Here is a 26,316-nt window from a genome sequence, read left to right as displayed (position 1 = left end):
TGTGGTCAGGAAGGCTTTGAACAAGGCGCATGCACATTTCACAAATACTTCACAGGCTCCCAACAAACATGCAACACAAAGAACAATACTATAGCCTGAAAAAATCTAATTCAAACGGATGGCGGAGTCCACATACCAACTTAATAACAACGTCAGTGGCGAACAATATTGCTGGCATCACTCAGCATCTACTTCCTTTCAACCTTTTTCTAATTTATTCATAATCTTAATAATTGGAATAATAGATAAAAACTAAATCTAGTGCTTTATCAATGTTGTCTGCCGTTTCTGGCTCCCTCGTTTCTGTGCACTAATCGATTGTATTGAAGCCAGCATATAACAGGTCATCAGTATTCATTTTTGAGCTCTGACGCAGCTGGTGTGCACAGTACGACTGTTTATTGTTCACCAGTGTGGATGCTCGCATCGTTACTGTTATAGTTATCTGTCTCGGTGTGAATGGCCCTTTAATCAGGTGAGGGGGGGAAATGAGCAGCAGTTAGCAATAAAACACTGTCTCCTAAATACTAAATACTGTGCATATTTTGCGTATTCCTTGTATTAACTTCTGAAGAGTGATCACCACAGATATGATACCAGAAACAAATATTAAGGCTTTTAAAAAGTGTTTAACACATGGCTAGGTCCCTTTCATCAATTTAGGTGGAACGGTAACACACATAGCATTAAGCATACACATGGTTGCTTTGGTTACGTGCAGATTAATACTGCATACAGATTTTAAATAGTGGTTAAATGAGACTATCCTCCCAGGGAAGAGCCAAACAGCAGGCTGATGTAGTTAGCGATTAGCTGGTGAACAAAGTTTGTATCCACCAAAAACAGAGCGACAAGAGAGGAATGCTGGATTTTCACCAGGTCTCCAGAAACATGACTCCAAATTAATGATCGTGTAAATAAGGAGTAAATAAACAAGTTTGCTCACAAGTTCATCATATCAGTGTAAAAGATATGTCAGTGCTGTGTTCACAATTTGTTTACCTGTAGTTCTTTTTTTTGTGGCTATTATGTAAGCAAATATTAAGATTGTGAGCTATGTTTGTCATTCTCCACATTACTGATCAGAAGAAATAAATAAGCTAATCGTAACAGTGAATGTAGGTGATGTAAGATTTTGAAGGAAGACCAACCAATCATTGTCTGTGGTGTGACCACAAACATCAAAGGTCATGATTCCTGCTCTAATATCTTTAATATCTGATGCACCTACACATCTAAACACACGTAACACTGGTGATTATCAGACCTCTATTAAAGCACATGACTGCTAAAAGGCATTCGACTGAATGTGACCTTTTTCCATCTGTGATTTTGTTGCTTCAGAGTTTAAGTCTTTTGCAAACACCTGCACTTGTTCTCTCCTTCGCATTTCTCCTTCCTCCTCCTCCTCCTCTATTCTCCATGAGACAGCCGGAACGCTGCAGGCAGCTGTGACTGCAGGTGTGGAAGTGAAGCAAAAGATGCCGATGGTTTTCTCTGCAGTCAGAGGGCATTCACTGCTGTCATGGAATTATTCAAAAAGCGCTTATCATATATACTGATGCATATGCATGAAATTGATCTACTGTTTGTCTGTTTTTTAGGTAACTGAAACAAGGACGGGCCCTCTCGGCTGCAGTAACTACGACAGCTTGGATTCAGTTAGCTCTGTGCTGGTGCACAGCCCAGAAAATAAGATCCACCTAAAGGGTAAGGCAGAAACACACACACACACACACACATACACACACACACACACACACACATATATATATATATATATATATATATATATGAAGTATACATTCTCCTACGTGTATACTTCTTAACTTACTGCACACACACATACACAAGTCACAGCCCTGAAGAAAAGCTCCAGTGAGAAGATAGGAATTTCCCGCACATACACGCTTGAACACGCACATTGCCACCACCTCTGTCCACCACACTGCTGAGCCTCTCACCTCCAGTGTGTAGTAGCCAAGCCCGATGACCCTTTACTTTATGCTGCAGTAGTTTATATGTCTGTTCTGCCTGACCAGCTCTCAGTCTCCTGGGGAATCTGCTATCTTACCAGGATGTAGATGGACCGTGTCTGGCCACGCTGACCCCAGCCTAACCCCTGCAACCACACTTTGGAGCGCTCAGTGCACAAGCAAAGCTCAAATGGTAATCCATGAGTCGGCCTACATGTTTGATAAAACACATACTGGTGGAATGAGAAACCACTTTCACATTCAATCATACTAGAAAAAAACCTCACTGCCCTGCATGTAATTCACTTTAAGGTGCAGTGTGATGCTTTGCAGGGACAGACCAGTTACTATCCTCTGTAGTACCTCGGTGACAAACAAGCCACTATTATCTCCACACCAGTGTTGAGATCTCCAGTTCGAAATTGAGGAGGGGGATTTTTGTGTGCAGACGGAAATGAAACTGGTTAAATGAGCCACTTAAGGAGACTATAAATCTGACGGTGAAGGAGACTCGTACTTACTTTCAAGATGACAGAACAAGTGTTTCTCCTTAGACGACCTCAGTTAACTTGTCTGTTGGGTGGCTGAGGCGTCTTGCTGAAGATCTGTGATGAGTGTTATGATAGAAGTAGCTCATGTACTTGTGCAGGGACGATCTACTTTGTATTTTCCCATCTTTTCTGTCTTGTTACCACCACGCACAGATTGGTAGGAACAAGTTACATTTGCTCCATTATATGTACATTACTTTTTGGAGTAAATTGTATTTGTTGGAGAAGTTATCATACTTTTACTCTTGCTTGAGTAGATTTTGTAGAGGAAAGTCATTATTTATATTTTACTAATTTATGCACGTAATGTTTGGAGGCTGGTGACCTGCGGAACCCAGGTCCACTGGCGCGCCATGCTATTTTAAACTAAGTTACTTATTACTAAAGTTGTTTGATGCTTTTGAACAAGATAAAGAAAATGCTACACAAGTTAATACAGTTATTTTTATTATTTTTGATTGCCCCATATTACATAATCAAACTATTTAACTGTGTGTGCCAGCATATTCTTTCTCTTGCTGAGTCAGCTACGACCGTGTAGCTTATACAGTGCCTGGGATTTGAAGCTGTGTGCACTGCCACTTATTTCTGCCTTCATGCTCTCGTCCAAGTCCTGTAGTTTATTTGACAGTCATTTTATATCTTCCTTGATATTTGTTACTTTTAGTTGATTGCAGTTTACGCACCTCTGCCAGCAGATTTGCATACACCACTGTGGGTCTTCACCGCCATGAAACTAGAGGCCATAGTCTCTTCTCCCTTTTAAGACTCGATGAGAAGTACATGCGTAGTATGTGATAACATCGATTTGAAGACATGACTGATTAAATGCATTGTGATTCGCTGAAATCTGTGTCAGGATGGCAAAATCCATTGTAGGCAAAGTGTTTTGTTTTTTTTTGTTTGTTTTGTTTGTTGGTTTTAGCTACTAAAAACTTGTATGTTGTGGTCTGGACAATGGCTAACAACCTGAGCAAGGGAAGCAATACTGATGCAGATTACAGCAGTTACCTGGTTGACAACAACAATTACTCACTGACTTCAACCTGCTAAGCTGCTAACCAGCTAGTCTATGGCTCAGGGTAAGATATGTGGGAGGAGGACAACCAGTGAGCCAGTATCACAGCTAGCTAGAGGTAAAGATTCACCTGATCCAGCACTGTCACTAGTGGCTTAATTTCCCAGCCTCTGGAGCAGATAGAAACATGAAATAAAAACCATTTGAGACCTTAGACCTTTAGCTTTTACTGTAAATCACTACCTTTACCGTAATGTTCATCAACAGTTTTTAAAAAATCAATAGAGTTTATCTGAACTGAGAATGTTGACAAATGTGCTTGCTTTTCTAGCATGTACAATTTCCAAGGCAGAGGCAATGATTTGAGATAAAAGTCAAAGGTTAAAACTCTCAAATGGTTTTTATCTCATGTTTCTATCGGCTTCAGAGGCTTTGTAATAAAGGTTTTAATGAACGTCAAGTTTTTCAGGAAACCCTTAGGTTTTAAGAGGTTGTTCTCAAACAATGCTGAAGTTATAAAACGTGTTTTAGGTCTGAATGGGTTAAATACAGTATTCTTAGCTTCATATTGAATTAAAAGATGATAGATATCTCCTGCCATCTGTGTGAATGTAAGACACCTTTCACAACCTTGGAAAACACAATTGGCAAAAACTAAGCTACGAACACCCAAAAAGTTTGGCATTACCTCTAATTATTATATAACAGCTGCCGTCAGTGTTTTCAGAGATTGCTTGTTAATCAAACAGTGGCTCATAGGTTTCTGTCTTTCTCCTTGGATTTTCAATGGAGTCTGCTGTTTTTTTTTTTAGCTTTCATGGTGGCTGTCACTGCTCATACTACTTTGGTCCTATTTTTCATCTTCAGAAAATATGCAGTTCATTACCTCTGAGCTAATGTTCTTTGGATAGTATTACTTCAGGTGTTAACAGCTCAGAAGCAGTTTCTACTTCTATTACCACTACTACTGAAATAATGATCAGAACTTTCCTGAGGATTTTCAGGCACATGAGTGCTTTAATAGAACGAGCTTGTGGGCAGACCCTCTAATGGACAAAAAGATTAAAAGAACATAAAGAAAGGAAGAGAATGTCAAAACATCATTATCCTCCTTGGCCACTCGGCCTTGTTCTTTCCTCTAACAGCTATGAGGAATAACCACTAGCACTGATGTGTAGCCTCTTCCAAAGATGAGACAAAGGGGGAGCAAACTTTTTACTCATAAGTTTGTTCTCGAGACTCTACCTAATCCCAAGTGTGAGGTGTCACACATTTCACTGAGCCTCTGCTTCACAGTGGGTACTTCAGCTTTCTCCAGAGCTGAAGTATAATTTGCTTTTCTATTGTGAGGCCAAAGGCAATAGTGTTGTTGGAATGCAGTCTGTGTGCCCTGTGCTTCTGAAATGATGAGTGTTATCAGCGTGGGATCAAGCTACAGTGTGGTAGCTAAAAAAAAAAAAAAAAAGCCTGGCTTCGGAAATTTTTGTAAAGCATGATTATATTTTAGACTGTCCTTCCACATATCTGCAGGCATCAATACCCTGATACTATGCACTAAAATATTGATAACTCCAAGAAGCAAGGGTAGACTGAGTCCATCCCATCCCAAACCATCAGGCCACTAATTTTCGTCGGGGAGGAAATGATCCAGATTACAAAATACAAACATTTGGGACTGAAAGAACAGACCTCTAAATATTATTTTAGCAAATACATGTTATTAAAGGAGTCAGTAATTTAACAGAACATTAGGTGAAGGGTAGTAGTTTTCTGGTGCTCTTTCTCTCACTCTTTCTTGCTCTGAACAAAGATAAACAAAAGTTCTTCACTTTTTGGATGATGAATTAAATCAAAAAGTCTGATGGCCATTATCAAGGGCAAATTCAATGTTTAAAGATGGGAAGCAGTGCTGCAGCAGCAACGCTGGCAGTGCGGGCTGCAGCAGGTCAGCGAGGTAGCCGTCACACACAGGCGAGGTGTGGCCCAGGTGTTAGAGTCACAGCTGAGGTCTGCTAACTCATTTCTGCTTGATGTATTATCGCTGGTCAAGCCCAAAACTATAATAATTTGAAGCACCTAAAAAACATCTTCTATAAGTATCTGTGATGTAAAAAGGTTCTCAGCCGATTTGCAACAAACCAGTTGGATGCTGATCTGGTTCAGTAAGCAGATACAGGGTCACAACATCTGACCACACTTTCGTCAATTTTTCAAGAAATAATGAATGGATCTTGATGTTAAAAAAAACACCAAAACACAATAATATGGATCTGACAGACGGGTGTAGGACTGTTTGGCCCTGGCAGACAAATGCTTTCGACTGAGTACCATACTAGCTTTTATTAAATGTTCTGAAGGCTTTATGGCTTCAAAATGAAACCTCTTCAGTTATTAGTTGTGCATCTTTATTGTGTGTGTGTGTGTGTGTGTGTGTGTGTGGGTGGATGGGTGGGGTACTGGAGTATGACTGTATTGACAGCACAATATTACAGGAAGAGCAACGAGAGCAGGGACACAAAATATAGAAACCAGTGCATCAGTTGGCTTGGACAACTCATTATATAATCTCCACTCACAAAGCAAAGAAAGCAACCCACTCTCACCACAGCGCCCCATGTAAGTCTCAATGGACAAAATTCTATAGAAAACAACATCCTGAGGCAAGTGAAGGACTGGTGCTTATCAAAATACAGAATCAGAGAGTGCAGGATCCAGGCCATACATATGATTCATCCCCAAATCTCAGATGAGCAGCTTGGTTACTCTGCACAGGAGGTTTACCATGACCTGCAGTGATGGTGCTCCCTGAACCATCCTTAAAAAGGCTTCACCCCCCAGACTTACACTGCACAGATTTGCTACCGTCTGTTTTCTTTTTCTTCATTTTTTTAAATTGAATTATTCTCACCATTTCAAAACATGCTATTAAAAGGAGAGACCCAAACTCTTTTTGCAGACCATAATTGATAATAACTACATCATCTACCTAATGCTGAGACTGTCAGATAGGTTGTAAACAAATATCCAGGTTTTGCGAAAAAAAGAACAAAAAAATAAAAATGAAGTAAATGGTGTTTTTAATTTTTTAAATTTTTTTAACCCAACTATCCTTCAAAAACTTCCATCACAGTTTTTAAACCTGACTGTCTGGTTCAGCCTTCCATTCTTTTACATGCACCGGTTGTTCTTCTTGTTATGCATCTGATGTTCTACACCCATCATCAATCCCCAGGCCAAAAGATTCTTGTGGCAATATCTCAATGAGGTTTCTTGCTTCATCATCCCCCTGTGGTTCCCTCAGACAGAGAAGGAGGTAAGAAAGCAGAAAAGTTCTCTGTTTATGATAAGTGATAGGAATGATGACTGAAACTAGGACAGTAAGACCCGAGTGTACCGCCTATGGTACACTGGAATTATCCCTTCAAATTCAACGTACCTTCGGTTGTACTTAAATCCCGCATTACTACCAAAGAGACTTAAAAAACAGTCTGATAGTTCCACACCCACAGACTGTGCTGATCAACTCTGGCTGAATATACCTTTGTGTTGCAGAACAGATTTGTGGACAAAATTATATGACCCCACTTGTTGAGGAACCTAGCAGAAGCACCTACCATTTTAAAAAGTGCAACCCTATCACTGGACACCTATGTCAAAATTGAGAAATTCTCTAAATCTCAGTTTCAGTAGTCACCTTTCACCTCATTTGAACTTCATTGGATGTGAAAAAATGAACAACAAAGCCTGGACTTCATCTATTCATTGGTCGTAAAGTCTCTTGGACCACTACGTCCTGTTTATCATCGGCCATAAACTGCAAGCAAAACAATGTCTTTGCTGTCATGAGTTTTTGGAAATGCTGGGTACATAACAGTGCAGTAGATCAGAATCAGAATCAGAATCAGAATCAGTTTTATTGCCAAGTATGTTTTCACATACGAGGAATTTTTTCTGGTGATTGGTGCAATTGAGGATCAGGGGGATCAGCAACAGTGGGGCTCTCTAGCCTTGTTGATGAGGCTAATAGCAGATGGGAAGAAGCTATTTTTGTGGCGAGAGGTTTTGGTCCTGAAGGACCGCAGCCTCCTGCCAGAGGGGAGTGACTCCAGGGTGGAGGAGTCAGCTACAATCTTCCTTGCATGCCTCAAAGTCCTTGAGGCGTACAGGTCCTGGAGGGATGGAAGATTGCAGCCAATCACCTTTTCCGCAGAGTGGATGATACGCTGCAGTCTGTTATTGTCCCTCTCCGTGGCAGCAGCGTACCAGATGGTGATGGAGGAGGTGAGGATGGACTCAATGATGGAGGTGTAGAAGTTCACCATCATAGTCCTTGGCAGGTTGAACTTCTTCAACTGCCTCAGGACATACATCCTCTGCTGAGCTTTTTTGATGAGGGAGCTGATGTTCAGCTCCCATTTGAGATCCTCTGTGATGGTGGTTCCCAAGAAGCGGAAATGCTCCACGGTAGCCACGTGGGAGTTGCACAGGGTGATGGGGGTGGGTGGGGCTGGGCTCTTCCTGAAGTCCACTATCATTTCCACTGTCTTCAGAGCGTTAAGCTCTAGGTTGTTCTGCCTGCACCAGGTCACCAGACGGTCAGTCTCCCACCTGTAGGCAGACTCATCGCCATCAGAGATGAGTCCAATGAGAGTGGTGTCGTCTGCAAACTTCAGGAGCTTGACAGACTGATGGCTGGAGGTGCAGGTGTTGGTGTACAGGGAGAAGAGCAGAGGAGAAAGAACGCAGCCTTGCGGGAATCCAGTGCTGATGGTCTGGGAGTCAGACACATGCTTTCCTAGCTTCACGTGCTGCCTCCTGTCAGACAGGAAGTCGGTGATCCACCTGCAGGTGGAGTCAGGCACGCTCAGCTGGGAGAGCTTGTCCTGCAGCAGAGCCGAGATGATGGTGTTGAAGGCAGAGCTGAAGTCCACAAACAGGATCCTAGCATAGGTCCCTGAGGAGTCCAGGTGCTGGAGGATGAAGTGGAGAGCCATGTTGACGGCGTCATCTACAGACCTGTTGGCTCTGTAGGCGAACTGCAGGGGGTCCAGGAGTGGGTCAGTGATGGATTTGAGGTGGGACAGGACAAGGCGCTCAAATGATTTCATGACCACAGAGGTCAGGGCAATGGGTCTGTAGTCATTTAGACCTGTGGGCCTTGGTTTTTTGGGGACAGGGATGATCAGAATCAGAATCAGTTTTATTGCCAAGTATGTTTTCACATACAAGGAATTTTTTCTGGTGATTGGTGCAATTGATCAGCAACAGTGGGGCTCTCTAGCCTTGTTGATGAGGCTAATAGCAGATGGGAAGAAGCTATTTTTGCGGCGAGAGGTTTTAGTCCTGAAGGACCGCAGCCTCCTGCCAGAGGGGAGTGTCTCAAAGAGTTTGTGTCCAGGGTGGGAGGAGTCAGCTACAATCTTCCCTGCACGCCTCAGAGTCCTTGAGGCGTACAGGTCCTGCAGGGACGGAAGATTGCAGCCAATCACCTTCTCAGCAGAGTGGATGATACGCTGCAGTCTGTTATTGTCCCTCTCCGTGGCAGCAGCGTACCAGATGGTGATGGAGGAGGTGAGGATGGACTCAATGATGGAGGTGTAGAAGTTCACCATCATAGTCCTTGGCAGGTTGAACTTCTTCAATTGCCTCAGGAAATACATCCTCTGCTCAAATGATTTCATGACCACAGAGGTCAGGGCAATGGGTCTATAGTCATTTAGTCCTGTGGGCCTTGGTTTTTTGGGGACAGGGATGATGGTGGAGGATTTGAAGCAGGCTGGCACGTGGCAGGTCTCCAGTGAGGTGTTGAAGATGTCTGTGAACACTGGAGACAGCTGATCAGCACAGTGCTTCAGGGATGATGGAGAGACAGAGTCAGGACCGGCTGCTTTGCGGGGGTTCTGCTTCTTAAAAAGCCTGTTGACATCTCTCTCCAGGATAGAGAGAGATGTTCCTTTGGTAGGGGAGGAGGAGGGGGGTTCTGATGTGGCTCTGATGTGGAGGTTAGTGTCAGGCTTGTCCCACTGTCTTTCAAAGCGGCAGTAGAACTCATTCAGATCGTTGGCCAGACGGAAGTCATTAATGGAGTGGGGGGGTTTAGGTTTGTAGTTTGTGATCTTTCTGAGCCCTTTCCAGACAGAAGCAGAGTCGTTGGCTGAGAACTGGAGCTGAAGTTTCTCAGAGTACAGTCGTTTAGCTTCTCTCACCGCCTTGCTAAACCTGTACTTGGACTCTTTAAACTTGTCCCTGTCCCCACTCCTGAAAGCTTCCTCCTTTTGCCTCCTGAGCTGACTGAGCTTAGCTGTGAACCAGGGTTTGTCATTGTTATAACTCACCCTGGTGCATGATGGGATACAGCAGTCCTCACAGAAGCTGATGTATGATGTCATAGCCTCTGTGAACTCATCCAGACTGTTGGAAGCAGTCCTGAACACCTCCCAGTCAGTGCAGTCCAAACATGCCCGCAGATCCTCTATGGCTTCACTGCTCCACTGCTTCGATGTCCTCGCAACAGGTTTACACAGTTTTAGTTTCTGCCTGTATGTGGGAATCAGGTGGACCATGACATGGTCAGAGTGGCCCAGTGCAGCCCGGGGGACGGCGTGATAAGCACCACTGATTGTGGTGTAACAGTGGTCCAGAGTGTTCCCCTCTCTGGTCGGGCAATTAACAAACTGTCTGTATTTGGGCAGTTCGTGGCTGAGGTTACCTTTGTTAAAGTCACCAAGGACAATAACTACGGAGTCCGGGTTGGTCCGCTCCACACACAGTATCTGCTGTGGCCTGTGGTGGGATGTAAACACCGACCAGAATGATTGAGGTGAACTCACGGGGGGAGTAGAAGGGCCTGCGGTTTATGATGAAAGTCTCCAGGTCAGGAGAACAGTGCTGCAGGATCACTGTCACGTCTCTGCACCAGCCACTGTTAGCATAAATAGCATAGCAGATTCCTCCACCCTTCGTTTTGCCGGACAGCTCTGTGTCGCGATCCGCTCTGAAGAGCTGGAAGCCGGCCAGCTCCAGCGCAGAGTTCGGAATCGATCCACACAGCCACGTCTCCGTGAAGCACAGGACGGAAGATGAGGAAAAGTCTCTGTTCTTCTGCACCAGTAGCTGAAGTTCATCCAGTTTGTTGGGCAGTGAACGCACCTCGGAGAGAAAGATACCTGGGAGCGGTGTGCGGAGTCCGCGCCGGCGGAGACGCGCAGGCGCACCGGCACGTTTTCCTCTCCTCCGGCGTTTCACTGCGAGAGTAACGGTCAGTGACCTCTGACCAAAATGTCCAATAATTCCACAGGTGAGTCGAGAAAGGTGGGAAAAGATCCACTGGAGTTGTTTCTCTGATGTTAATGAGCTTTTCTCTGGTGAAAGAGCTCCGGAAACCAAAGCAGAAAACTGGGTTTACAAAGAAAATAAGGCAAAAGACCAACACACCGAAGTAGCCATCCGCGGCGCCATGGCAACAGAATAACAGAAACGATTCAGTGAGGATTCACAAGCAAGAACTTTTTTCAGGGTAAAACTATCTCCCTGGAACTAATTTGGACCCTGGTTCCTCTGGTGGAAACACTGGTTCTGTAAAATGTTCCTGTTCCCTGGGCAAAGTTCTAGAAACGCAGCTTAAGAAATGTTGTCTGAATTGACCACGACCATGACCATAATATAAACCCCTGAATATGAAATCCTATTCCCAATTAATCTCCAACCTCAAAAATCCATGAAATAAAACAAATACAATATTTGTGACACATTCCAACTACATGCAAAGTTCCTCCTTCTATTCTATCTCAGTCTGTTCGGGAACCTGGTGATGGACATATGAGTGTAGGTGTCCTTGGAACACAATTTAGGCTTGTTCCTGGTGTAGCAGACAGTCAAAGTAGTTTCTCAGTGTACTGGCCTTCGCAGAGGGACCCCAGGAAAACCTCCAACAGATCCTCCCCCAAACACGACTTTAGAGCTCTGCTGGAATTTCATCAACAGCAGGAGCAGGGCCTAGGGACAGATGCTGTGTGACACTTGTGACTTCCTGCAGGGTGAGAGATCTGTCAAGTGCCTCCCTCTGTTTCAGCGACTGCCCAGACTTAGGCCTGAGCAAAGTCTCAACACACCACCTGTCACTGTAAAAAGCAGCATATAAATTGTTTGCCAAATTTTCTATCTGTGCCTCCTTTGACATCACAGCCCTAAGTGGCTAAGTGGTTTCAAATGTAAGGTTTTTTTGTTTTTTTTTAAGAGAAGGAGAGTTCAAGAAAGGTAGAGGGAAAGTGCTAGATGAAACTTCCTCTTTTGGTACTTGTGACTATGGAGGCATTTTGTCCTTGTAACTGAAAGACCTATAGCAGGTGATATGCAATTAAAATTCAAAGACGTCCAGCAACCTTTTGAGCCAGCAGCGTGTGGGTGATAGAAAAATTCAGTTTGCAAAGGGAAAAAAGCTACATGAATGTGTGAGTGAATGGATGAATGTAGCTTGCAGTGCAAAGTGATTTCAGTGGTCAATAAGACTTGAAAAGTAAGATATAAATACAGTCCCTTTCATTTAATTTCAGAAAAATGACATGACAGCTTGAGTTTCCCTTCTTCTTCTGTATTGTTAGTCATTTCTCGTCTGAACAGTCTCAACAGTTTTTATAATAAACAATCTTAACACATCTTATTTAAAAAACTTAAGCACCTTCCTTTCTCTCTCTTTCTTTCTAATATTCCAGTCCCTCACTTTCCCCACATATTTCTCCAACTAACTTCACAATAATGTGAACTCTTTTCCAGGTTCTTATTAAAACTGGCTGGAGCCTTTTTTTCCACTCATCCTGAATAATGTAGATTGTATGAGTAATCCTTGTGGTATCTCCCAGTGTAAGATAGGGTCTTTCTTAGGTGACAATAATTTTATTGAGTGGTAGCATATAGAAACAAAATAATAAATAAAAAAGGTTATCATGTTTTCCAGAGACATGGCCGCTGAGGCTAACAAAATACCTTCTGCTGTACCTCTTAGACCAATCCCATTTTCAAGTCTGCCTAGAAGAATCTTGTTGCACTTAAGTCCAAAAATATTTAAGATCATTGGCTATTTCTACCAGTGCTATTTTAATGATGTCTCCCCTTCTAAAGCCAGATTGAAATTGATCATGGCTTTTATTTCCACATAGGAACTGTTTAAACACTACTTGATTGGCTGAGTAGAATCACATGAAATGATTTGCAACACATGCAACTGTACTGTGACTTCAATGGATCACTAAACCAGTTCTGTAAGACTAGAAGAGCAGCACCGGTTCTCAATAATTTATAAGTTATAGTTACGGGTCTGGTGACCAAGGTCCTTATCTTTTTTCCCAACCTTATTTGCCTGCATTTTGCAAATATCCACCATGTAGCTGAATCTTTGTGAAAGAACACAAAACTGTCACAAGAGAGCACAAAACAGCCCAGGACTCCAGCTGAGTAAAATGTGTATTTCAGTCTTTGCAACAAGCCTGCAGAAAATTCAACTGACAGTCTGAAATGTCAAGAGTGAGAGAGGAAAAAGACAGGCAGGCATAAAGATAAGCATGAAGAGAGACAGAGAGAGTGTGTGATGCTGCAGCATCTGTGGCAGCCGGAATGTACTGTACTGTATATTGAAGTTGGGTCACTGCCAAAGCCTAAGGCTCTGACAGCGGGAGAAGAGTCCAAGGGTACCAACACCATCTCCTCTACAGCCTAGAGGGCATTCCAGTGTAGTGGACCAAGCACTCACCAAAGCAAAGGCTTAGAGAAAACATGCACACACACACCCACACACACACATATGCAGACACACAGTGGTGACAGAGGGGTGGCGATCATGGGGGAGGCTTAAGAGCTTCAAATTGCCCAAAATGGATAGTGTGGTCCCTGCTGGAGATTGAGAGATAGAAAGCCAGGAAACCATGGGTCTGCTATTTCTGGACTTCTGGGGTGATCTCAATCTGTGGCTGGAATGGAGCAGGCAAAGCTTTATGGGTAATGACCCTAAAAGCACCCATCAAAAGGGGATACCCACAGGTTTTTCCTGAAATTCATGATGGGGAGTGGATAAAAGTAAAGAGAAAAAAACAGCTATTATTATTTTATTTATTTTTTTTATGAAAAAGACAAATGATAAGGCTCAAATCAAGACAAGTCAGATTGAGTGATGAAATTATGTCTTAATACTCTCTCTGTAGAGCAGTGCGAAAGTAATAAAATTACAAAGATGCTAGATTAATTATAATTAACTGAAACAGGCTCTAAATGAAAATGGTATGAAAAGGAATGTATCGACCTGGGGGTGTGACAAGTTTTTCCTCCTTGATCACCATGCCCTTCTATCTACAGCATTTTCTCGTGATATTCGCAACAGTTTTGTCTGAGAGGTTTATGAGTAGAGGCAGAATTTTTCTGACTACTGTCTGTCATGAATGTCACATCATCTGTAACTGCCATGCTGTGCTCTGTCTCAGCTGTAAGTACGGTGGCCCCGAGAGCTCAATGCATGAAAACACATGCAAGTAGAAAAAAAACAAGCAAGTTCAGAAAACATCTTCATCATTTTAACAACACATGTGCTGCAAATATTCACGGCACAACCAAATCCACAATGGCACTGCAAATACTCACAACACAGCAGAAGTGTTTCCAGAGGACACTAAAAAGGAAATGAACCTGGCTGGGACACAGTTGTTGTTCAGTGATTTGTGACTCTCGTTACAAAGCCTTGAGGGAGAAGTGCAGATGGATGCATTATTATACATGTACATGAGTGTCTGAGGTGCGTTCATCACTTTATTAAGTTATTTATTCTGATAGTGACGGGAAAGCTAGGGATAGAAAGAGGACGACGTGCAGATAGAGCCATAGGTCAGACTTGAACCTGTGGCCGCTGCAGTGAGGGAGTTAGGGAGTCAGGGATGCCCCCCCTCATAACTTTTTTTCTGTCCGCTGGGAACACTTCAACTGTGTTGTGAGCATTTGCAGCGTGTCTTTGTATTTGGTTGTGTTGCTGTGAATGCTTGCAGAACCTGTGCTGTCAAATTCATGAAGAGGTTTTCTGAATGTGCTTGTGTTTTGCCTGTTTGCATGTGTTTCCTTAAGCTTCAGTGCGCTGAGCTCTCAGGGCCAACGGATGTAAGACCAAAGCTGTGCTGATACCATCTGATGCACCTTAGGTGGTTGGGAATAAAAATGGCTGGAAACAGTGACAGGCAGTGGGTGGGTTTCCATTCATCTATTTGTATGCACACTTTCAGTTTGTGCACATAAAAAGAAACAAAATGCAACAAAGCTTGTGTGCACTGAACAGACAAAAAATAGCAGCAGACAAATCAGATCTGTGTGGAGCTACGAGACTTGTAACATTTCCTCAAATTAAATTCAAGTGTTTTCTTGTTAGTCGTCCTTTGCTGGCACTTTGCTACACTTCTTGGTGTATTACCACCACATAATGTTAATCAATTAACAATGTGATGCTAGGAATATGTATCGTGCATGGATGTGTGTATATATACTATATATATATATATAGTCACAAGTGGGCTCGCCTCTGCTCCACTAGTTTCTCTAACTTAATGCAAACTCCCACGCAACATTGCTTTAATCTGTCTTTTGGAAAATTAAAGTGGGTTCCTTAGGATTACTTTTCATTTTCTATGAAAAACTGTTCCGCTTCAGCACTTTCCATTAGAAATTAAAACCGTGGTAATTTTAATACAGTCAAACAACAGTTGCTTTGTGAGTGTATGGAAAATTACTGCTTGAAAAATGGCCACTGTGGAAGCAGATACTCATCATCCCGCTGCCCCTCGACTCACCTCTTTTGTCGAGCCTATGATTTATTGGAAATGTTTGTTTACACTCTTTCCTTCTAAAGAGTTACATGATGGAGGCTGTTATGCATCTTTTTTATTCAAGGTGTCAGACTGTATTCTCTATAAAACAATGCAACCATGATGATGACGACCGGTCTATACTTCAGACTCTTCCTGCACCCTTGCATACTTGAGTCATATTGGTGATACTGAACAGCAATGTCCCTGGGCTTATTGTGACTCCTAACAGCACAGCTTGTCACAATAAGTGGTTTACAAGAACTCCATGTGCATTTATAAACTAAAAGTTCCAATTGGAGACAGCACACGGATGAGAGTTGCTTTAATTTAGAGTGAATTAACAAAAGTAAAAAATGAGAGTTGTGATCATGTAAAATAATGCGTGACTATAACTTGTAATTAGGATAAAGTCAAAGCCTGAACTTAAGGTAAACAGCCTAATTCAAAATGTAACTAACTTCAGAATATGTTGCATTGAAATTTTGAGTTTTATCAACTTTTTATTGTTTTACAGAGAAGTCGTTAAAAAAAATCACAAGGCACCTTTAACCTGAAAATACATTTTACAAATAAGAAATGGGAAAATCAGGGCACCCTGGTAACTCACTGGGTAGCACACATACCACATGTAGCAAGAATGAGTCCTTACAGCAGCAGCCTGGGTTTGCTGCATGTCATCCCTCACTCTCTACTGTGTCTATCAAAAAATCACAAAATAATAACCCTAAAAAAACAGAAATGATTCAATTGACTACCTTCATTCTTATCATAATAAAAATGTGACTGTTCTCACTAAATAGATTATTTTAAGTGATACTGTCTGTCATTGTTTCCAAGGAAAACTCCCCGAAATCCAGTGGATTTAATTCGTATGAAAAATTCAATACAGGTTAGAGGATGGGTGCAGGATCACACCAAGACTCACCATGTCCCAAAAAAGTTGTCCCAAAACTGTCACCAACATTCATTAAAAGTAAATAGTGGTCAAAGTGAAAACAAGGCTGTCCAGGTTCTGGGAAAGTTGATATATAACTTTCACCAGCACAGTGATGTGCTCACTTGAAAGACTTTCATTTCAAATTTCCATTCAAATACTCAAGGATGTGACTCCTTTTCAGCTAATCCCCCTCTCAGAGTTTATGTGTATCCTGACAGTTCAGAAGGAGTCATGTTGAAGGCCTCTTTCAACCAGAGTAAGCCTGCCACATCGTTCCCACTCCAGCTACACTGATGCTGGCTTAATTGCATCTTCGAGGCTTGTGTGGCGTCAAATGACATGAAATGCCACACAGGGGTTAATATTTGCAGCAGACGCATTACGTGACACAGTGAAGTGTGCGTTCTTTCATTATGGATCAAGAGATGTGAGCGAATATGACTAACATTTTGAGGAGCACTCGTGTGCTGCTCTAACAACAGCACGTGTGTCAAAGGTGAAAAGCCACAAGCTGAGAGGAGCAGTGGATGACGAGTACGTACCTGACAGCCACGCTGATTTTCTTCTCCTCAGTCATCTAATATACGCAGTTACACACAATGACTACTGGGGCCAGCAATCCATTTTAAAATATATGATATCAAACCAAAACTGATTCAGATGTGTGTATCAGATTTTTTTCCACACTCATGTCAAGTGTTTTAGTAATACCACCTTAATGTCATTTGTCCCTACCCACCACCCACAGGAATGTCTCCTGAAAATAGCCTTCACAGCAACAAACATACTGGACCTTCATCATCATGTTTACAATAATAAACCCACAGTTAAGCTTGTGGAACGGTCACCATTTGATTAGTTTTAGTTTTGGTTAGGTTTAGGAAGAGATTGCTGAGATGTGTTAAATTAATAGGACCTTTGTCATCAGGATTACAATGGTAATAGTAAGGCTGTGGGTAAAACAAACAGCAATGACTGTTGGTATTAAAACGTGAGGTGGAGCTTTGTCTCCTGTGTCAAAGCTCTGTGTTTTGTGGACCTCAACCTCCTCCCAACTCCAACTTTGTTGCTCTTTATACCTGACCTCCTCCTTTTCCTGTGCACTTTTTTCCACTGTGAAGAATTACATCTACACTTGTGCAATAATCAGTCAGGCACTTTATAGTTATCTGTTCATGTTAGGGATTGTGTTAATGTGTGTGAAGCTGTCTCTTTGAATTGTTTTTAACTTGACAGCACCAACCAGGAGTAGCACGCCTAATTTCATAGTATTTTGACAATAAAAGCTTTCCATATATATTTCTGTTTAATAAAACATAACTATGGGCCATAATTTGCTGCTTGCAATTCTGTGCTTGTTTGTTATAGGACATTCTCTGTTGTAGATGTGTAGACAGCTGTTGTGTTAAGAGGTGTTCTACCATCATGGAGGTAATAGTGTCGACAGATAACTGTGGCTGAGAGAGCAAAGAAGGAGCTTAATTAACAGTAGTTTGACAAAAAATAAATAAATAAAAAAACTCTTGGCACAAGTTTTACTTAGTGGAGACATGTCGTCAGGTAAAAAGGTAAAAGCATTGGATAATTCCCTGTATGTGCTAAGATATTTTTATCAAATGAAAACACACTTATACAGAAGCGTAATGCATTCACTAAAGAAAAAAAAATCAGTTTTTCTGAATTAACAAGATCATATCTCTGAATTCTGAGATAAAAACCCCATTAAATTGAGAAACAACAAAGCAGATTTTTTTTTCTCAAGTTGAATGCATTAGCTTATGTACAATTATGCATTTAACCTACAGTGAAATAAAAAGAAAAGTCCCCTTCTTCCCTCTCAACCCAACATGATATGAATGGGCATTCTTCAGTTTGCTTAACACTGTCGGTACAGCTTCCATCTTGGCTTTTCTTAATGAAACAACTCTAATCCATTACATCTAAAGCTACACCTTTAAGGTTGAGAGCCAAACCATCTTTTTCACAATGCCAAATATCCTTTAAGTCATCCTTTGTGTTTTTTTTTTTTTGTTTTTTTTTTAAACTAATTGTGTTAGGTCAACTTGGCAAAGGTTTCAAGAAAAAAAAAATAGGACCACATAAAAAATGAGACAGAGTAATTTGTATTACTTTAAGGCATATATCATTCTGAAAGAAGGAAAGGAAGAGAAGAAAGAAAGAAGGAAAGAAAGGACAGGTGGAAGAGGGATAGGGATTGGTATTTAGCTGTTTCCAAAACTGAAGAAAACCTTGCCAGAATTGCAACTAGTACATATACACACCCACACACACACGCAAAAGCCTCACAGTACCTGCCAAAGCACGGAAGAGGAAAAATATGACTAATTACATCTCTTTCCAAGCCATTGAAAGAGTAAATACCAAAGAAGACACATGCATATTCATAGCAGGGCACAGCGGGATTACCTTGGATGTTGAAAATCATCCAGAATGAGACTGTGAAGTGGAAATAGGAAGCTTTTGACACAACAAATTGATGATTATTAGCCCGACAGACAGGGAGCCAGACATGGACCAACAGACAGATTCAGAGAGGTAGCGTTAACAACACGCTGCAAGTCTTATGAAAGCTGCCTGCTGGTTTCTAACAAACGATGATGCACTTTTAAAATCACACAGCAGCTTTTGATTTGGTTTCATACACTGCATAGCCAGGGAACGTTGGCGCCGTAATTAGCACACCACTGTGCACTGCTATTGTGAGTCTGAAGTAAAGTTTGAATTGAACTAAACTGAATTTTCATACAATTTGAACAATGAAAGCAATGAAATTGAAACTGTGATGGTACCCTGCTGTTAAAGGACATGAAGGCAGTCAGTGTTTCACACATCTTGAGCATTTAGATGTGGCATTCGACGCAGTGGGTTGGATCCTCAATTAGTACATCACAAGTTTTTTACTATTTAAAAACAAACTCCATTTTGTAGTGTATGGTGAATGTAAAGATCGCATATTTGATACATTTCCACATTCTCACAATTATTTACATTACCGTCACCAGACCTTGGGGAATTCTTACCCGCTACCAAATGATACACAGGCCAGCGCTGAGGATCAATTACAAACTGTGGATCAGTGAGGAGAAGATAAGAATTTGTGTTTTGCCCAAGCCAGCGCTTGTTTATTACTTAGTATCACATAATTTCATATTCTCACATTACTCTGAAGGCTAAACCTAATGCAAATCAAATTAAATGAAACAATTACAAAGGAAGCATACAACTAAAGAAAAAAAAATTAATACTCACTTTCCTGACATCATAATTAAAAAAAAATTAACTGAACAGTAATATACCACATGAACACAGACAATACATGTTCACTTAACATTTTCTCCTATTTTAACTTCCATGAACATGCACATGTTATGAGTACGCTTATTCATCCAAGCTATGCTGGTTCCCGCACTGAGACAGCAACTGACTGAGAATGTTTAACTGGCGTGATGGCCCTCTCTCAGCATGAGGCCTCCTACTGCAGGAGCCTCATGGGTGGAGTCTGCTCATCAGGAGGACTGAGATCATCTGGTCTGGCTGTAATATATCAGTTGATGGCAGTCCCTCCTTTTTCCAACCTTGATCTGGGTTGCGATGAATTGGGGGCCCGTTCAAGATAAAATATATCATTTTGGTAAGATGAAGTGTTTTTTCTTATTGGGGGGGAGGGGGATCTTCCAGTCTTTATGTCTCTGTTGTCACTGGATTTTGTAAAGTGTTACTCCATTGTCTATTTTGGTTTAAGGTGTCCATTTGGTTACTGGACTTGTCTTCCAGTAGGTAGACAGATGCTATTTCGGAGCAGTCCAGTGAGATTAACTCAGTGGCTTTCTGATGGTAACTGCATAGCAGGAATTGGTTTTTAGCAAATAAGACAAGAAAAAGAACAAGACTATTTGTCATTACAATTTAAAACAAAACAGAATCAAGTGGTTGCTAGCTTAGTTGAAAAAAAACCCCAAAAAAACATTAAATGTATTGGAGGGAAATAACAACAGATTTGCTTCTTTGAAAAATATATATTTGCCTCAGTTTATTTTTTCAATGCGACAAAGAGAGACTAGCTGTAGTTGTACATACAAAACATCCGTATCGTGTTTGTGTGACAACTCAGACGCTTTTCATTGTAAATCTTCAGTAAATTCCTCTTTGGTTCTGTCTGCTTGTCTCTGTTGAGATTCAACCGCTGCAGTCTGAACACACCTGAAAACACCTCATATTGCAAAACTTTCCTCATTTTCAATGCAGAACAAGAAAACCAGAAAACCATTGTCTGCAGATTCCTGATGCATTGATCATGAAAATGGGCTCAACTGTTGTTAAACACAAACAGATGGACATCTCTGCCTGTTGTAAATAAAAAGCTCTCTTGATGCGAAGCATCTCCATCACACAGCGGGAAGAAGAAATAATAGGAAACAACCTGTACATGGCAGGTTGGAACAGCAGGTTGTTTATGGTGACTGCAGACTAGCTGACAGTTGCTACTAATAGATCCAAAAACTGCTAAAATATGCCTCTGAGCAAGCCTCCAAACCTATTGCATATGCACCTACAGTACTTGTAGAAGGAGCTGCCACTGAGACTGATATGAGCAGAGCTGCTTTGGAGAAAACAACCTTTTTTCTTGTCGCTGTGATGATACCACGGCAACCGAACATAGGTGAAGTCTCTTCACCAATCAGCCCCGGAACAGAGAGCCATTTGAGATGCAGTTGAGTGACTGTTCTTTTCAGACGAGAGCCCCCCACACAATAGACACAGCCAGGCGATGAGCTGTTGTCTTTGCACGTGTCATTTCTATTGGCCTCAGCCATGATAAGACATATTATTAGTGTCAGTATCTCTTTGCACGATTCAGTGATGGTGCGCAGGCAGTGCGGCAGATGAGCTCTTACATGGCTGTGTTCTGATGTGTGTATTGGAGCCTGAATTAGAGCTGTCACTCTGGTGTCATAGATTGATTGCATGACATGGAATTGAAAATCGTGTTACGTGATTAAAAATGTATGTCCGTTAAAGGAATATTCAGTTGCAATTTGTGAAAAGATACCTTTTTAAAGAAGTCTGTCATCCAGCAGCAGTGATTCCGAGTTGCTGAGGCTAAAATAATTGTTGCTTTTAAGAAATGATATGACAGGTACAAATGTCATAAATTTCATTTTAATTTTCTTTTAATGTATCAAGCTTGTGGAACCATAGAAGAAAAAAAAACTTCACTCTGAAAATGAAAAAATCCTTTACCGTGTGTTTTTTTTTTTTTTTTTTTTTTTTAACAGGCCTGCAAGATGTCCTGCCAGAGTTCCTGCGTGGGCGTTTTGTGGAGGCAGCCCTCAGCTATGTGGCATGCAACTCAGAGGGCGAGTTGCTCTGCCGCAACAACGATTGCTGGTGCCGGTGCTCCTCCCGCTTCCCAGAATGCAACTGTCCCTTCGCTGACATCAAGGTCATGGAGGAGAACCTGGAGAAGAGCAAAGAGGCCTGGAGCAGCTTCAACGAAGAGTTCATGGAATCAGGTACGGGCTGTGATGGTTCAGATGAAACTTGTTGAGGTGGACAAACTGCTCATGATGAGGTTGTTTTGAATGAGATTTTTGAATCCATTCAGTTTTTGTTGGAAAGACTATTTAAAACAGTAGATGTGTTAGTAATGAATGTAGGTTTTGGATTTAAGGCCTGAAATGTAACCGTTTCATGTGCAGTATTAGTTGACATAACTATTGTGGGCACAAGGAAACATTACAGTACTTGTGTGGATAGCTTTAAGATATAATATATTGAAAATGAGGCTGTATTAAAGCCACTATGGGTTGATGGAGTTAGTATTAGGGGTGGACAATACCACAAAATTTCTTTTTGATCTGATACCCGGTAATACAGAGCCAGAATCACTGATATCAATACAGATACTTTTTATTATTAGAAGTGGCTTATTGTATTTTCATGTAGGGGAGAGCAGCGGCATGAGGCATGAGGTACATGCATCATCAATAGGCTAAATCTTAATCATAATGACAACTAAATGATTTTCTAAAGGTTGATCATCTTTTTGTGGATGGCAGAATTTATACCTGCTACCTGTGAGACCTGGGTTTGATTCCCAACTGAAGCATGTATGTAGCAAGTGAATAAGAACAAAAAGTGGCTTCAGTCATTCATGCAGCAGTTTTATTAAAAAAGGAATGACAATGCCTCTCTTTCATTCAGCCATCACTGCAGTCTCTACATCATTAGACTGACTTTTCCAGCTCAATCAAGCAGAAAAACCTTTGTTTTGAAATTTTCACTTTTGATTTTTTTGACATGCAAATTGAAAATGTGCACCAAAAATGGATTAATGAATCAATCAATATTTTTCCACTGAAGAATTCAATTCAATTCAATTCAATTTTATTTGTATAGCGCCAAATCATAATATACATTATCTCAAGGCACTTTACAGGGTAAGGTCAAGACCTTACTTTGTTACAGAGAAAAACCCAACAGTTCCCACAACGAGCAAGCGCTTGGCGACAGGGGGGAGGAAAAACTCCCTTTTAACAGGAAGAAACCTCCAACAGAACCGGGCTCAGGGTGGGCGGCCGTCTGCCTCGACCAGAAACACAAACACAAAGAAAGCACTTTGACAAAAAGTGCCACAGGAATGACAAAGCTCTCTTTTTATTCAGCCATCACTGCATTCATTTTTGCCTTATTTTTTAATGTGAGGGCCGGGGGAGTAGAAGGAGGGGTTCAGGTTGGATCCAAACCCAGGCCAATGTGGAAAAAAACTGAGCCTAAATGGTCTGTGCTCAACCAGGGGAGCCACTGAGGCACCCCAATTCTAAATTCATGTATCGGATCAGCGCAAAGTGTTAGGCTCGGCTGCACGTTGGCTCATGTTTGAGTGCACACAGTGCAACAGCAGTGGAGAAGCAAAGAGTGGCTGCACTTATAACAGAGCATTGTTTGTACAGATAGTTCTACTCTGAAATGAGTCCAACATAGAAGAGAGAAACTGAAACTGGCATCCATCCTGCTGACGCTAGAATCGATCTCCCAAAACAATACGTCGTATCGATATGTTGGGATCGATCTGCCCACCCATCAGATTAGTGTGTGATTTTAGCATTTTTGTAATTACTCTGATGGCACAAGTTTTTGTTAGTAGGAAAATCCAGTCCATCAACCAGCAAAAGAAAATGCAAATGAATGCGTGTCTCCATCCACTTCCACTGTGCGAATATTGGGAGTTGGTCTGTCAAGATAAACAGCTGGTGGCACTAATTTTCCAGCCATTGTCATTAAACCACCGCAGGAGAAAAGGGCCCAGTGAGATGATGTAATTAGAAGCACAGCAGTCAAACCTCAGACGGTGAAAGAAATGTAGAAAACATGAAGGAAATATGGCATTTCTGTTTGTTTCATCCAGTCCCTTCATTACGCCACACAGATCTGATGTTGTCATCTGCTGTTATTTCCTGTCTCTTGAGTGGAGCAGAAGCTTCAGTGGACGTTAAAGTCACCTACTTCTTGTTCGTACATCATGATTTATTTTGCATGTCTGCATTTTGCTTTTATGAATACACTGATTTTTCAATCAAGCAGATAAACCTCTCTTTGAGATTTGCACTTTTATTTTTTTTAACGGGCAAATTGAAAATGCACAAAAAATGGGCGGATGAATCAATCTTTCCACTGAGGACATTCTGCTTGATTTAAATGTCTTCATTCCTTTCTTTGAATCAACATGTCAGTGAGTTGTTGTTTGCGACCTTTACTTCATAGTATATGAGGCTCAGTTGATAGAATACTCATTATGTATATAAATATTCACTTTTCATTACAGTTGGCATTTTGGCTCAGACAGGCTGAGGAGGTAATGAAGGTGTTACAGTGGATGAGAGAGATGAGCCTTGGACAGCTGGACTGGGATTGTGTTGCATAAGATTGTCCCAGTTTCAGTAGGATGGTGATGAGTTATAGCTCCAAGCTGGATTGCAGTTTTTTTTTGCAGTAATGCTCCATTTATTCAGTATGTACCTGTTAAGTGTTGTTCTAACTATGTTTATAATTACTTGTGTTATTTACTGACAAAAAAAACGCAGTCATCGAGGATATGTGATAATCTACTTGGAGTGCAGTTCAGTTGCTGCTCATTTACTTCATAAAGACAAAACACATTATATGAAAGCCTGATATGTGAGCTTCTCATTACTTCAGTATGCTGTATATTACATATTGAGGGACATTGTCCCATAAATCCATTAGCCAGCTGTTTACAGCCTTTAGTCGTACTGGGATGCTTTGTCAAGTGAGATCTGAATAAACTAGCAAATGAAGTGAATCCAAATTCTCCCTGATTACAACACATGGCTGATACGCAACATTTTACTGTTGTATCTTTACAGGAAATCCATGTTAAAGGTTTTATATATATATGTTTTTGCTTTAAAGGGTAATCCCATTTATTTCAACTTGGGCCTTATTGTAGTAGTTGTAATACTATAATAACAACTAAATGGTAATTACAGTGTCCTCACTAAATTAAGTGCTCCGATCTAGGAATGGAGCAACATTTCTTGTGACTGGGCAAGAGACTTGAAAAAAAAAATTGTCCATTCTAAATCTCTATCACTTTGATGAGCCATTGTTATTACCAAAATCTCTGGTTTGCTCACTTTTATTTTAACTTTTGGCAAAGTTTTGGCTTTGATTATCTGACTGCTCATGTCTATTGCCCTTTTGAACTTCATTGTAGCGATGTTACCCTTCTCCCACGTCTCAGGCAAATGGCCCCCAGACTCCCAAGAGCCTCAAAACACCCAGGTTCAAGGCAAAACACTGGGCTTTTGGTAATTTGATTAAACGTGAACTTGTTGGGGAATTAACACCCTTCAATATCAATGAAGCATTATTACTTATTGTTGTGTAATGTAGATGACCCCTTTGTCAAAATAGAGATTTAACACTGTCATTACTTTCTATATTTAGCTTATACTGAGGTTGGTTTCAACAGGGGTCCAACACACTTTTCTTATGTGTGGTCCTTTGACATGTTAATGTGGCCATTATCTCAGCATTTGTTTTGGTGAGTACAATGTTTTCATAACTAATGACAGCCAAAACTATGCATAGAAAACCCAAGTTGTAATAACCCAGAGTCAGAATTACTCTGAGATCCTCACATTATTCAGTTCTCTCACATGACAAACTTTAACTCATTAGTTGTCCCCCATGTAGGACAAGGTCACTATCAGCTTTGTTGTTTGTTTGCTGACAGCAGTAGCAGTTGTAGGATCTGAGGGAGTAATAGTTGTTGTAATACAAGTTGTTATAATCTGTACCTGAAGGAGAGGAATTAGAAGGAATACAAGCTGTTGTAATTTTATTACCAATACTGAAAGTTAAAATGTAAGAGTTTATGATGAATATGTGTGGAGGCCTGTTCCCACTCATATGAAATTAAAAAGATAACTTCACAGCAGTGTGACTCATTTCTACTGAGCTAAGCTGTCTTATTAAAGAAAAGTTGAATGGGAATTCAATATTGTCTCAATTTCTTCATTTTCTAAAAACACAAGACTTAAGCCTGACATTATTACTCAGTGGAACTCAGCATGTTATCTGTTTGTGACTTACTTCTTGAAACTGCTGCATTATTAAACAGAATATAGTCAACATGTGACAAAGTTTAGAGCCAGCAGTGTGAGAGCTGTGTGTTAGCGTGCTGAACCGCAGTGACGGAGGCCCCATCAGGTGTATAATCTGATTCTTGTGAAATCGATTTTCAGCAAGCTGGGCTGCTTTATCAGAACTATTCATCACAGAGAGAGAGACACAGGTGTGTGATGTAATGGCGGCAATGATGGAGAAGAAGTCGGGCGTCACTTTCTAAATTAGCTTTTTTTTTTTTTTTTTTTTTAATACATCTCAACACATCACCAGCTCATTTTTTAATGACTTGCAAAGTGTTGGCAGGATTTAATTGGAGACAGGTTTC

General features: G+C 41.2%; 1 protein-coding gene across 1 annotated transcript in view; it reads left to right on the top strand.

Annotated features, from left to right (window-relative positions):
- The window catches only part of brinp2 (bone morphogenetic protein/retinoic acid inducible neural-specific 2), a 235,365-nt gene that overhangs the window by 150,543 nt on the left and 58,506 nt on the right, over nucleotides 1-26,316 (top strand). The window contains exons 5-6 of the mRNA XM_071491368.1: nucleotides 1,605-1,710; nucleotides 21,614-21,850. Of these exons, the coding sequence (XP_071347469.1) occupies nucleotides 1,605-1,710; nucleotides 21,614-21,850 (343 nt within the window). The remainder of the gene's footprint in view (nucleotides 1-1,604; nucleotides 1,711-21,613; nucleotides 21,851-26,316) is intronic.

The sequence above is a fragment of the Trachinotus anak genome, unplaced genomic scaffold (genome assembly GCF_046630095.1).
Source record: "Trachinotus anak isolate AG129_WGS33_773 ecotype Australia unplaced genomic scaffold, CSIRO_AGI_Tana_v1 ptg000012l, whole genome shotgun sequence".
NCBI lineage: Eukaryota > Metazoa > Chordata > Actinopteri > Carangiformes > Carangidae > Trachinotus > Trachinotus anak.
Note: the sequence above shows the minus strand (reverse complement) of the source record. Positions and strands in the feature narration are given on the sequence as shown.